This window comes from Limanda limanda, chromosome 15, assembly GCF_963576545.1.
Source record: "Limanda limanda chromosome 15, fLimLim1.1, whole genome shotgun sequence".
Taxonomy (NCBI): Eukaryota; Metazoa; Chordata; class Actinopteri; order Pleuronectiformes; family Pleuronectidae; genus Limanda; species Limanda limanda.
The window spans coordinates 26540596-26552979 of NC_083650.1; the positions used below are offsets into that span (position 1 = coordinate 26540596).

Sequence of the window (12384 nt, forward strand, 5' to 3'; positions counted from 1 at the left end):
ATCTCAACCAATCGAAGACAGGCTTGGGGCGGGTCTTATCCCACAGCGATCTAACGTGATAAATCTGTTTATTTTCATAATGAAAAAACGTGGAATAAAGTTTCTTCAGTCACTTAAGATAAAAACAATGTTTTAAGTTTTTCTAAATATGCTTAAAATAAGTGAAAAGAAAACGAAAAAACATTTTCTCGTCTGTTATTTAAAAATATAAAAATCATTGCTCCAATAATCGAACACTGGGAGTCCAGTCCGTCAGTCTGTGATGTCACGGCCTCACCTGCACGCCGCTCTGTGATTGGCCAACAGGACGAGTACCGTGCGGAGGGGGAGCTGACGGAGGAGGACGTGAAGAACGCTGTGTCCATCCATCACTCGCTCGCCATGAGGGCGGCGGACTACAGCAAGAGGCCCAACGTCTTCTACCTGAGGACGGCGGACTGGAGGGTGTTCCTGTTCCAGGCTCCGTAAGAACACACACACACACACACACGCACACACGCACACACACACACACACACACACACACACACACACACTCAACTCTTCTATTTATTATTTAGCATCTCCTGAAGATGAATCCGTGAACTCTCTTGAAGTTTAATTTACCAGAATCTTTCCAAAGTCAAAACAACACTGAACGACTCAAAGCTCTGATTTTATTTATTTTACCACAATAACGGGACGTTCAAATATATTCTACTTTAATTGATCCACAAACAAACCTGATGCGTTGACGAGTGACTGCTTCCGATCTTTGTCTTCCTGCAGAAACGCAGAACAGATGCAGTCCTGGATCACGCGCATCAACGTGGTGGCGGCCATGTTCTCGGCTCCGCCCTTCCCGGCGGCGATCGGCTCTCAAAAGAGATTCAGCCGCCCTCTGCTCCCGGGATCCAACACCAAACTGTCCCAGGTACAGATGGCCGAGAGTCGCTGGGGATTGTGGGTAAACTCTATATGTGGAAGCCGCACAAATCCCAGAATCCTTTGCTTTGACTCGACAGGAAGAGCAGGTCAAGTCTCACGAGAACCGCTTCAGGGGCGTTTCGTCCGAGCTGGCCGACCTCACGACCTCCACGCCGAACCGAAAGGTCAAAGGTCGTGAGCTGGAGGAACAGAAACTCCGACAGGATTACCTGGAGTTTGAGGTGATATTCCTGCAGGGCCATTTCCTGTTTGGCATTTTTCAGAGTAAAACGTCACGAGGTTCGGGAAACTGAAAGAAAATACAAGTTTAAATACAAGTGATGACACAGTTTGACGCCAGCTCCGACATTTTCTACTGTTTTTAATTTGCTGTTTCAGTTTCGTTCTGTTTCAGATGATTTGACGAGTGAACGTTTGAGTTTATATCTAATTTTCATGTATGTGCATGTTTGTGTACGACTCGTCTGCTCGTCTTCATCGCAGCAGATTGAGTTTGTTCGGTGTCGGGAACATGTCGCTCACTTAAAGCTGTTTAATAGCTCGTTAGTTACAGAGCTGGTGTTATTCATTATGATTTTTTCACTGTGTCATAATGAATTTAAACTGTGGATGATGCTTCACATTGCTAGGCTAGCTGTTTGCTTTGATTGCAGTCTTAATGCTAAGCTAACAGCGGCTGGCTGTAGTTTCTTATAAGTCTGAACATGTGACCCTCGGTGATGTCATCCTTTAAAAGGCCAAACGAGTGACATCACTGACGGGGACATCGTTAACGTCTCCGTCTCTGTCCTCTACAGAAAACTCGTTACGGTACGTACGCCATGCTGCTCAGGGCCAAGCTGGCGAGCGGAGACGAGGACCTGACGGCCTTCGAGTCCCGGCTGTTTGACGACGGAGGCCTGCAGAGGACACACTCCAGCCCCTCGCTGCCTCAGGACGCCGCCAACAAGGAGAAAATCCGTGGAACCAAGACGTCAAAGAGCTTAAAGGTCACGTCGTCATCGTCCGCCAGCAGGGAGGGAAGCAAGAAGAAGAACGGGAGCAACCAGCAGGCTGAGCTGCAGAAGCAGAGCAGCAACCAGGAGGGGGCGCCGTAAGACGGCAAGCGTGTGGCTGCTGGTGAAGCTGGAGATGGACACGAAGCATCATGGCTGACATCCTCCTTTAAACCTTTTCTATTAAACCTCAGTCACATCGTGATTGGCTGAGCTAAGGCGTTGGAGATCATCGGGGGAAGAGACACTCGTCACAGAAGAAGAAACATCAGAGACGCAGCTGATGTTGAAACTTGAAGACGCCATTTCTGCACAAAACCGCTGCTGAGTTTCAAAATAAAAGCTTTATTTCCTGTTCGAGCTTTCATTTCAGGGACTTTGTGGAAGTGATGCAGATTAAGCTTAAACATCAGAGACTATTGTGTTTGACGCCAGGACCCTCCAGAGTCCTGAAGGACCCAACAGGACCCAACAGGACCCTCCAGAGCCCTGAAGGACCCCTCAGGATCCTATAGGACCCTCCAGTGCCCTGAAAGACCCAACAGTTACCTCCAGGACCCTCCAGAGTCCTGAAGGACCCAACAGGACCCTCCAGAGTCCTGAAGGACCCAACAGGTACCTCCAGGACCCTCCAGAGCCCTGAAGGACCCAACAGGACCCTCCAGAGTCCTGAAGGACCCAACAGGTACCTCCAGGACCCTCCAGAGCCCTGAAGGACCCAACAGGACCCTCCAGAGTCCTGAAGGACCCAACAGGTACCTCCAGGACCCTCCAGAGCCCTGAAGGACCCAACAGGACCCTCCAGAGTCCTGAACGACTCCGCAGGTACATCCTGGACCCTCCAAGCCTTGAACGACCCCTCAGGATCCTATAGGACCCTCCAGTGCCCGGAAGGACCCAACAGTTACCTCCAGGACCCTCCAGAGTCCTGAAGGACCCCACAGCACCTTCCAGAGCCCTGAAGGACCCAAAAGGTACCTCCAGGACCCTCCAGAGCCCTGAAGGACCCCTCAGAATCCTATAGGACCCTCCACAACCCTGAAGGACCCAACAGGTACATCCTGGACCCTCCAAGCCCCACAGGACCCAACAGGACCCTCCAATGCCTTGAAGGACCCAACAGGTTCCTCCAGGACCCCCGAGCCCCCACAGGACCCAACAGGACTCTCTGCGACCCTGAACGACCCTTCTGGATCCTACAGGATCGGGGTTTGTCTGTACTTTTTGTTTCACAGTGACAAACACTGACCTCATGCGTCGCCATCATCTGCTTCTCCTAGCAACCGACAGGGAGGACGGTTGCCTTGACGACCACACATGACAGACAGAGTGTGGGAGTGTTGCTGCAACGACCGAGCAAAGGGGGGGAGGTGGAGAAGGAGGGGGGTGAGATTCCGAGTCAGAACGAACAACAAACATACAAAACCTCCCCCTCTGTGTGTGTGTGCGTGTGTTTGTGCGTGTCTGTGTGAGTGTGTGTCTGTGTGTGTGTGTGTGTGTGTGTCTGTGTGTGTGAGAACATGATGTACGGAGGCTGATCAGTGTCACTGCAGTTTGTTTTATTTCTGTCGTTTTTCTCAAGTTCTGCTCGTACGGAGGATCGTTAGTGACCAAACACTGAGCAACAATCAAATCATAAATAATTCTGAAGATAAGAAAAGAGGAAATGAAACATAAAAGAAATTTAATTAAACCTTGATAACAGAAAACACTTTGAATGGTTTATAATTATAATGAAAATGTGACTTTCGTTCAACACCAAATTAAATCAATCAATCAAACTCTTAATACTAATAAACTATAATAATAATAAACACTTAATGTAGTTGCTGTACATTCGAAATGAAAAGAGTTCGATGTTTGCTCTTGAATGAAACTAGTTTTCTGTCTGATGCTGGAAACTGAGTTTGAATCCGTCCACATCGTCTTCGTCACTGATGAAGAAGAAATGTTCATGTGAAATGATGATGATGGATCAGCTGGAGGAGAAGGTGTGAAGTGTCAGGGACCAATGAGAATTCATCTCTTCACCTCTTCATCGTCAACAACAGCAGTCGTTAAGATCCTCTTCCTCCTCCATCTTCTTCACTTCCTCCTCATCCTCCTCTTCCTCTCTGTCTCATGGCAAAGTTGAATCTGTCGATGGCGTCGTTCGTTATTTATTTGACCGGAGCAGAACCACCATCAACAATCCTTCTGGTCGTCTGTGCTCTGAACTCTCCTCATGTCACCTGATCACCACGACCTCTTGTTGTCATGACGATGTAACCTCAGACCATCACCCCCCCTCCGTGATTCCGTTTGTTTCTTTGAAATGAAATGTGACCTTTGACCCCGTCCGTCCATCTTCGTCTCGTTCACAAAGCGGCATGCCGACGGACGCAGGCTGTTTGACCTCTGACCCCCAGGTCCTATTTACTCAAATATCCAGTAAGACTTTTTGCACTGTGCAATGTAACGCAGCGTCGGACGACTTCTACCGCTTCAGCTCCTCGTCTGTATCCGAACTCTGTAAATACACGTTGACATTGAGAAGCCATATTGTCGTCGGGCTGACGACCTCGCTAGCGCTCGCTGTGGATTAGGACACTTTGCTTTAGATATTTCAGAGCGACAGATGTCGACTCGACTGTTTTATTTATTCTTTTCGTCCTCGTTTCTGTGAATGTTTTGGGGCTTTGCTGCGGCTGAATGTTGCTGCCAGCTCGCCGACCAATCGCTGTACATACTGTCCACTTCCTGTGAGGTTTTGGTCGTAGTGAAACTTGGACTCTGTTTACACCTGCTATTAAAATGTGTTTCAGGTAATCAGATTACAATCAGATAGTCTGAGTAAACAGGAAGTAGTTGTCTTGTTCTTCAGATGCCTGAGTTCAGCGTGACGAAGGAAACAGCTTCAACTTCTTCTGTCTTAGTTTGAACCAATCAGAGGAGGACGTGACGTCAGCTGACTCGGATCTCCGTGTGGACACATGTTGACTCCAGCTGTGGATCACTATGTTTTAATTTCAGCTGTAAACTGAGTCACAAACATGTTTGTATCATTCGGAGGCGTAGACACAAAAATAAAGACGAGAGTGAAACTCATTTTGATTGTCGGTGTCTGTTTTTATTCATTTCAAGTAAAGATTTACAGGATGTTTAATAAGATGAAAACTCTTGAACAGAAACAGTGGAAACAAACATCTGGATTCTACTGGGGATTCTACACAGATGTTTAGAATATGTACATTAAATTATATGTACATTAATACGTTACTACGCTTTAATCATCATCATTTATTCAATATTTTTATATATACATAGATGTAGATATTTATATAGATTTATGTAATCGAGATATTTCCTACTGTCCTGAACGCAGCACAGGTATTTCCCGCGGCCGCGCCCCCAGGTGACGAGCTTTAAATAGACCGGAAGCCCCAGGTGAGAGACAGATAGAGACCGGTGAGAGAGAGAGGGAGAGACCGGTGAGGTGAGACAGAGAGAGAGAGACTGAGAGAGAGAGAAAGAGAGAGACCGGTGAGACAGAGAGAGAGAGAGGGACCGGTGAGAAAACAGGTGAGGACAGAGAGAGAGAGAGAGAGACCGGTGAGAGAGACAGAGAGGTGAGAGAGAGCGAGAGACAGAGAGAGAGAGAGACCGGTAAGAGAGAGAGAGACCGGTGAGACAGAGAGAGAGAGCGACAGAGAGAGAGACACAGAGAGAGAGAGAGACAGAGAGAGAGAGAGACCGGTGAGGACACAGTTAAAGAGAGACAGGTGAGGTGAGACAGAGAGAGAGAGCGAGAGAGAGAGACCGGTAAGAGAGAGAGAGAGAGACAGGTGAGGTGAGACAGAGACAGAGAGAGAGAGAGAGACAGAGAGAGAGAGAGAGAGAGGTGAGAGGCAGCAGGAGCCCGGGACAGACCCCCCCGCTGTGCAGCACCATGGACCTGAACTCCAGCGAGGCTCCGCCCCTCACCGAGCTGAGCTTCGAGCGGCGGTTCGACGACACAGGTTCGATTCTCTGGATGAAAGACAACTGGTCAGTGACGGAAACCTTTGTTTCATTTTGTCATATTTCGTTATATTATATTAAACATGATTTAGAACGAAACTCAGCTGCGGTGTGACGTCACTGTGAAGGCGGGTTCGTGTTGTCTGCGTTTCGGTATCGAACCGGTGAACGAACCGGCTGTGGTCAGTCCACTGTTCCACCGGAACCGGTTTGTTCGATACTGAAGCTGACAGCTCCGACCCACCGGAAGCAGCTGGTTCTATAGAGTCTGAGTCACAGGGGGATGACGTCACGCCTGTCACATTCCAGGCACACAGTTTCAGCCCCGCCCACAACTGATGATGAAACCTCATGAAAGAATTTTATCATATAATATATATAATGTAATATCAATATATATTATATAATCATTATTCACAACGAAGCTGTTTAACTCCTGAAATAGAAACTACAGTTGTGACCAAGCTTTGATACGTGATAACAGCAGCATGGTATTAATTAAGTTAATTATTCAATTAATAAAAATAACTCATTTTTATTCATCTTCAACTTTTTAACAAATTAATTCAAGTTAAAATATGAATTAGCCCAAACCTCTCGTGTTGGAGGATGAACTGTCCTGCAGAAAGAAATTAAAATTTTTAGAGGATTTTATTATTTACATGATATTATCATGTGTTCATTATTGATATTATTTATAAGGTTTTAAATATCAGTTTTCTTCAGTTTCAGTATTTTATTACATCTTTGAATTGGTCAATGTTTTTAAAACTAAACATTGAGTTTGTTAATGAATAAAACCGTTTATTAAAATAATCTTATCCTGGAAATCCAACATAAATAAATAAAACGCGTGAGAACAGTTCTATTGTCCGTTCCGTCTCTTGTAAGTTAAGTGTGTGTGAGTGTGTTGTCATGACGATGCCTTATTGTACGTTAACTGATCATTTTGTTTTTTTTATCTTTTTCCTGCAGGAATATATCCTTTGTGTTCTGTGCTCTTTACGCCGCCCTGGTGTTTGCGGGGAAGAACTACATGAGGCCCCGCCCCCGGCTGAGCCTGCGGCTACCGCTCGTCCTCTGGTCGCTCAGTCTCGCCCTCTTCAGGTGAGACACGCTCACTGCGTGAAGCCTGAAACCCGTCTTCTGTGTAGTGACCAGCAGGGGGCGACTCCACTGGTGGTTTCTATAGGTTATGATCATTCAGAGTCAAATAGACCATAAAGCACCAGGTGTATTCACCAGAGGTGTAAAGTAACAAATTACATTTACTCACGTTACTGTAATTGAGTAGTTTTTAAAATGGGTAATTTTACTTTTACTCAAGTAGATTTTGACTGAAGTATTGTGCTTCGCTACATTGGAAATTACATCTGTTACTGAGTAAAAAGAAAACTTAGTTCAAGGCGCAAGGCAACTCTCACTGCAGTGGCTCACCTGCCAGTAGAGATCGTTTCCGTATTATTCAGGAAGTGCCTTTTCAAAATAAAAGTAACCATTTCAAAATAAATGTATCAAAACTTTGATTTGTTGTGCCATTTGTTTGCAGGGTATGAATAAATAAACAGGCAAAATTAGCAATAATAAAACAAAATAAAACAAACATTTATTTTAGTAATTGATAGATATGAAGTACAGTTTAAGGCAAAGGAGTGATGGATAAAGTTTTAAAAAAAAAAGTTAAGTCTTTCATTCTCACTTTCTACCTTAAAACTATGAAATGAACTGAACCATGAACTCGTTCAGAATTTAAATGGTGAACTATGAACGTGAACTGTTCATGTTTACTTGTATGAACTGAACTTTGAACTCGTTCAGAATTTAAATGGTGAACTATGAACGTGAACTGTTCATGTTTACTTGTATGAACTGAACTTTGAACTGGTTCATGAAGTGTGAACTTGCTCAACACTGGTGGTAGATGCTGCAGAGAGAGGATGATGGAGTCGAGGTCACGAGAGCTAGAGAAGGATGACGAGCAACAAGTGGAAGCATCGAACTTTCCCTTGAGATTAAAGCAGATGAAGAAAACCCGTGGCCACATCTCAGCCAGATGTTTGTAGACTAGTGTTCTAAAGGTCGACCAACGTTTAACCAACGTTTAAATACACAGTGGGACAGCGGCAATTTAACTTTTTATTTTATCTGTCATGTGGTTCATGTCTGGACATGTCCTCCTAAAAGACAACTTTTCAGTCAGTTGAAAGTTTCTGATCTGAAAAGATGTTCTGATGTTTTCTGACTGTGTTCCACCATGTCCTCATGTTCTCCTGTGTTCCACCATGTCCTCCTGTGTTCCACCATGTCCTCATGTTCTCCTGTGTTCCACCATGTCCTCATGTTCTCCTGTGTTCTCCTGTGCTCAGCATCCTTGGTGCCCTCCGGACCGGTTCCTTCATGTTCCACATCCTGAGCAGCGCTGGCTTCAGGAGCTCTGTGTGTGACCAGAGCTTCTACAGTGGACCGGTCAGCAGGTTCTGGGCCTACGCCTTCGTCCTCAGCAAAGCTCCGGAGCTCGGTAGGTTCTGCTCCTGGTTCTCATGTTCTGCTCCTGGTTCTCATGTTCTGCTCCTGGTTCTCATGTTCTGCTCCTGGTTCTCAGGTTCTGCTCCTGGTTCTCATGTTCTGCTCCTGGTTCTCATGTTCTGCTCCTGGTTCTCATGTTCTGCTCCTGGTTCTCAGGTTCTGCTCCTGGTTCTCATGTTCTGCTCCTGGTTCTCAGGTTCTGCTCCTGGTTCTCATGTTCTGCTCCTGGTTCTCATTTTCTGCTCCTGGTTCTCATGTTCTGCTCCTGGTTCTCAGGTTCTGCTCCTGGTTCTCATGTTCTGCTCCTGGTTCTCATTTTCTGCTCCTGGTTCTCATGTTCTGCTCCTGGTTCTCAGGTTCTGCTCCTGGTTCTCATGTTCTGCTCCTGGTTCTCAGGTTCTGCTCCTGGTTCTCATGTTCTGCTCCTGGTTCTCATTTTCTGCTCCTGGTTCTCATGTTCTGCTCCTGGTTCTCAGGTTCTGCTCCTGGTTCTCATGTTCTGCTCCTGGTTCTCAGGTTCTGCTCCTGGTTCTCATGTTCTGCTCCTGGTTCTCCTGTTCTCAGCTCGTTACATGAGCGTTTCTTCTCTTGAACTGTTACTGGGTTTTAAACATGTCATCTTCACCAGATTAATAGATGGATGGATGGATGGATGGATGGAGGGAGAGAGAGAGAGAGAGAGAGAGAGAGAGAGAGAGAGAGAGAGAGAGAGAGAGAGAGAGAGAGAGAGAGAGAGAGAGAGAGAGAGAGAGAGAGAGAGAGAGAGAGAGAGAGAGAGAGAGAGAGAGAGAGAGAGAGAGAGAGAGAGAGAGAGAGAGAGAGAGAGAGAGAGAGAGAGAGAGAGAGAGAGAGAGAGAGAGAGAGAGAGAGAGAGAGAGAGAGAGAGAGAGAGAGAGAGAGAGAGAGAGAGAGAGAGAGAGAGAGAGAGAGTACTTTATTCATCCCCGAAGGGAAATTCAGTCGTCATAGCAGCCGGTATATTTGAATACAATAAAATACAATAGAATAAAATAAAACATATTGAGGTAGAAAGAATAAAAACAGAAACACAAGATAAATAGGTAGATAAGGTGCAGTGACAAGATGATGGTAATAGTACTGATGATATGATGGTAATGTTATTGTTAGACAGTATATAAAAATAGCACAGTATATATAGTATATATTATAACATAGTATATATTTATATATGATAGTAATTATACCAATATAATAGCTGTATATAGTAATAATGGCAGCAACAGTATATATAATAATAATAGTAGTAATATAATAATAATAATTATAACATGTACGCATGTATAAATATGTGTATATAGACTTATGTAAACAAGAATATACAGAGAGTATGATATAATATATAGTAGAGGTATGAATATGAATATAAGTATTTGACTATACAATAGGTAATATAATATACTATGAGTCTAAGAATATGTAGACAGAGTGTGCAAAAGACAATATTATTGTATAAAATGATATATAATAAATGCTGATTGTGTTAATCTGTGTGTTTGTGTGTTTGTGTGTCTGTGTGTCTGTGTGTTTGTGTGTTTGTGTGTCTGTGTGTTTGTGTGTTTGTGTGTTTGTGTTAATCTGTGTGTTTGTGTGTTTGTGTGTCTGTGTGTTTGTGTGTTTGTGTTAATCTGTGTGTTTGTGTGTTTGTGTGTTTGTGTGTCTGTGTGTTTGTGTGTCTGTGTGTTTGTGTGTCTGTGTGTTTGTGTGTCTGTGTGTCTGTGTGTCTGTGTGTTTGTGTGTTTGTGTGTTTGTGTGTTTGTGTGTCTGTGTGTCTGTGTGTTTGTGTGTTTGTGTGTTTGTGTGTCTGTGTGTTTGTGTGTCTGTGTGTTTGTGTGTCTGTGTGTTTGTGTGTCTGTGTGTTTGTGTGTTTGTGTTGCAGGCGACACTGTGTTCGTGGTGCTGAGGAAGCAGAAGCTGCTCTTCCTGCACTGGTTCCACCACATCACCGTGCTGCTCTACTCCTGGTTCTCCTACAAAGACATGGTGGCCGGCGGCGGCTGGTTCATGACCATGAACTACTGCGTGCACGCCCTCATGTACAGCTACTACGCTGCGCGCGCCGCCGGCCTGCGCGTGCCACGCCCCTTGGCCGTGCTCATCACCAGCGCTCAGATGGCTCAGATGGCGATGGGCCTGGCCGTGGTCGGGCTGGTGTACGGCTGGATGCCGCAGGGCGACTGCCACTCCCACCTCAGCAACCTGCTGTGGGCGGCGCTCATGTACCTCAGCTACCTGCTGCTCTTCTGCAACTTCTTCTACCACGCCTACCTGCGCCGCCACGCCCCCGCCAAGACCGAGTAGGAGGGGCCAGGAGGGGCGGAGTCAGTGACGAGGACGAGGAAACAGGAAGTCACATGATCATCCAAACAGTTTGATTTTGATCAACGAGCCGATGACCAGTTGATCGATCGTGTTTCGGGACAAAAGTATTCATGAGACGAATGAAGGCTTCTGATTGGCTGCTGGACGAGTTCATGACAGTTCCTCTGTGTTATGTTCATTTATTTATAATGTTTGTGATGTTATTGTGTTACTCATGTCATTGTGTTACTCATGTCATTGTGGGTGTGTCGGCTCTTCAAAGGAAACGATGACGAGGATCTGGATGAAAACATCGGTCACTGAAGTTTGTGACGAGAGAAAAATATTTGATATATTGTTAATAAAGTTTTTTACATTTATGCTTCGTGTAAAAATGTGTAATACAATAAGTTTCATTGAGTTTAAACACCAAACAAACTGTTGTGTACAAACACACGTATTGAATGTGTGTGTGTGTGCGCTCGCTTGTACATCTTTGTGAGGACCAGTTTGAGTCTCCAACAGGGGGGGGCAAACATTCTGACTCGCGGCCACAATGGGTTCTAAACTTTGACAGAGGGGCGGGGCCAGGAACAGATGGATGGAGTGTTTCTGTGAACTAATATAAATGACATCATCACATGAAAGGATTTGGTCTTTACCAAGTAGCAAAGCACTTATCTGCAAGAACATTTAACACAAACCCGTGTTCAGAGAAAGGTTTGCTACCCTTTGATATTTAGAATGACACCAAACAACTTGTCTTGGTCGATGACTCTTTAATCAAAGTTTGTCTCTGAAAAAAAATGTTGCTGAGTCTGTAAATCAGTCGCCGACCTCTGAGCTGCAGCCACCGCTCTAACGTTGACTGCTTGCTAGCGTAGTTAGCGTAGTTAGCGTAGTTAGCATGCTTCGTAGCTAAGTGTTGTACTCCATGAAAACTGCGACAGTTTCTCTGCACATCAGGCAAACAGCCTTCGATCGGACTTCAGTGAAACAGTGTTTTGTTGTCGACTCCGTGTTCAACACTCGGCTCGTTGTCCACTTCTCGTTTCCTTGATGAACGTTTGGAGTCGAACACACGAGTCTCAAGAACTGATCACATCCATCGAGTAGAGAATCACGTTTAATACACAACATGAAGTACAAACGTGTGTGTGTGTGTGTGTGTGTGTCTCTCTCAGGGTTGTTGTTGCTTCATGTCCCTCCAGCTCTTCCACAGCAGCAGATCTCGACTCTTCCCGAGGACGACGGCACATCGTGGTAACTTCCAACCGTTAAACTGCCCGACGCCGTCGTCCGGGCCCATCGCCAGCAACATGGTGACGCTGCCTAGCAACCAGAGACGCATCAGTCAGCCAGCGGCTCCTCAGGTGAGTGAAACAGACAGGTGTGTGTGTGTACCTGTGTGTGTGTGTGTGTGTGTGTGTGTGTACCTGTGTGTGTACCTGTGTGTGTACCTGTGTGTGTGTGTACCTGTGTGTGTGTGTGTACCTGTGTGTGTGTGTGTACCTGTGTGTGTGTGTGTGTACCTGTGTGTGTGTGTGTACCTGTGTGTGTGTGTGTGTACCTGTGTGTGTGTGTGTGTACCTGTGTGTGTGCGTGTGTACCTGTGTGT

At 45.6% G+C, this 12384-nt stretch overlaps 3 protein-coding genes across 3 annotated transcripts in view; 2 read left to right on the forward strand and 1 right to left on the reverse strand.

Moving 5' to 3' along the window:
• psda (pleckstrin and Sec7 domain containing a) overlaps positions 1-2527 on the forward strand; it is a 28160-nt gene extending 25633 nt beyond the window's left edge. Inside the window, exons 17-20 of the mRNA XM_061086898.1 lie at positions 307-464; positions 769-913; positions 1005-1148; positions 1725-2527. Coding sequence (XP_060942881.1) covers positions 307-464; positions 769-913; positions 1005-1148; positions 1725-2024 — 747 coding nt within the window. The 3' untranslated portion in view covers positions 2025-2527. The remainder of the gene's footprint in view (positions 1-306; positions 465-768; positions 914-1004; positions 1149-1724) is intronic.
• Positions 2528-5850: 3323 nt separating this feature from the next.
• Positions 5851-11147, forward strand: LOC133020374 (elongation of very long chain fatty acids protein 6-like). The gene is made up of 4 exons (XM_061086899.1): positions 5851-5948; positions 6897-7028; positions 8288-8439; positions 10345-11147. Exons 1-4 carry the CDS (start codon positions 5851-5853, stop codon positions 10764-10766), a joined length of 804 nt encoding a protein of 267 aa, XP_060942882.1. The 3' UTR covers positions 10767-11147.
• Positions 11148-11874: 727 nt separating this feature from the next.
• aifm2 (apoptosis inducing factor mitochondria associated 2) overlaps positions 11875-12384 on the reverse strand; it is a 5143-nt gene continuing 4633 nt past the window's right edge. The window contains exon 9 of the mRNA XM_061087564.1: positions 11875-12098. Coding sequence (XP_060943547.1) covers positions 11947-12098 — 152 coding nt within the window. The 3' untranslated portion in view covers positions 11875-11946. The remainder of the gene's footprint in view (positions 12099-12384) is intronic.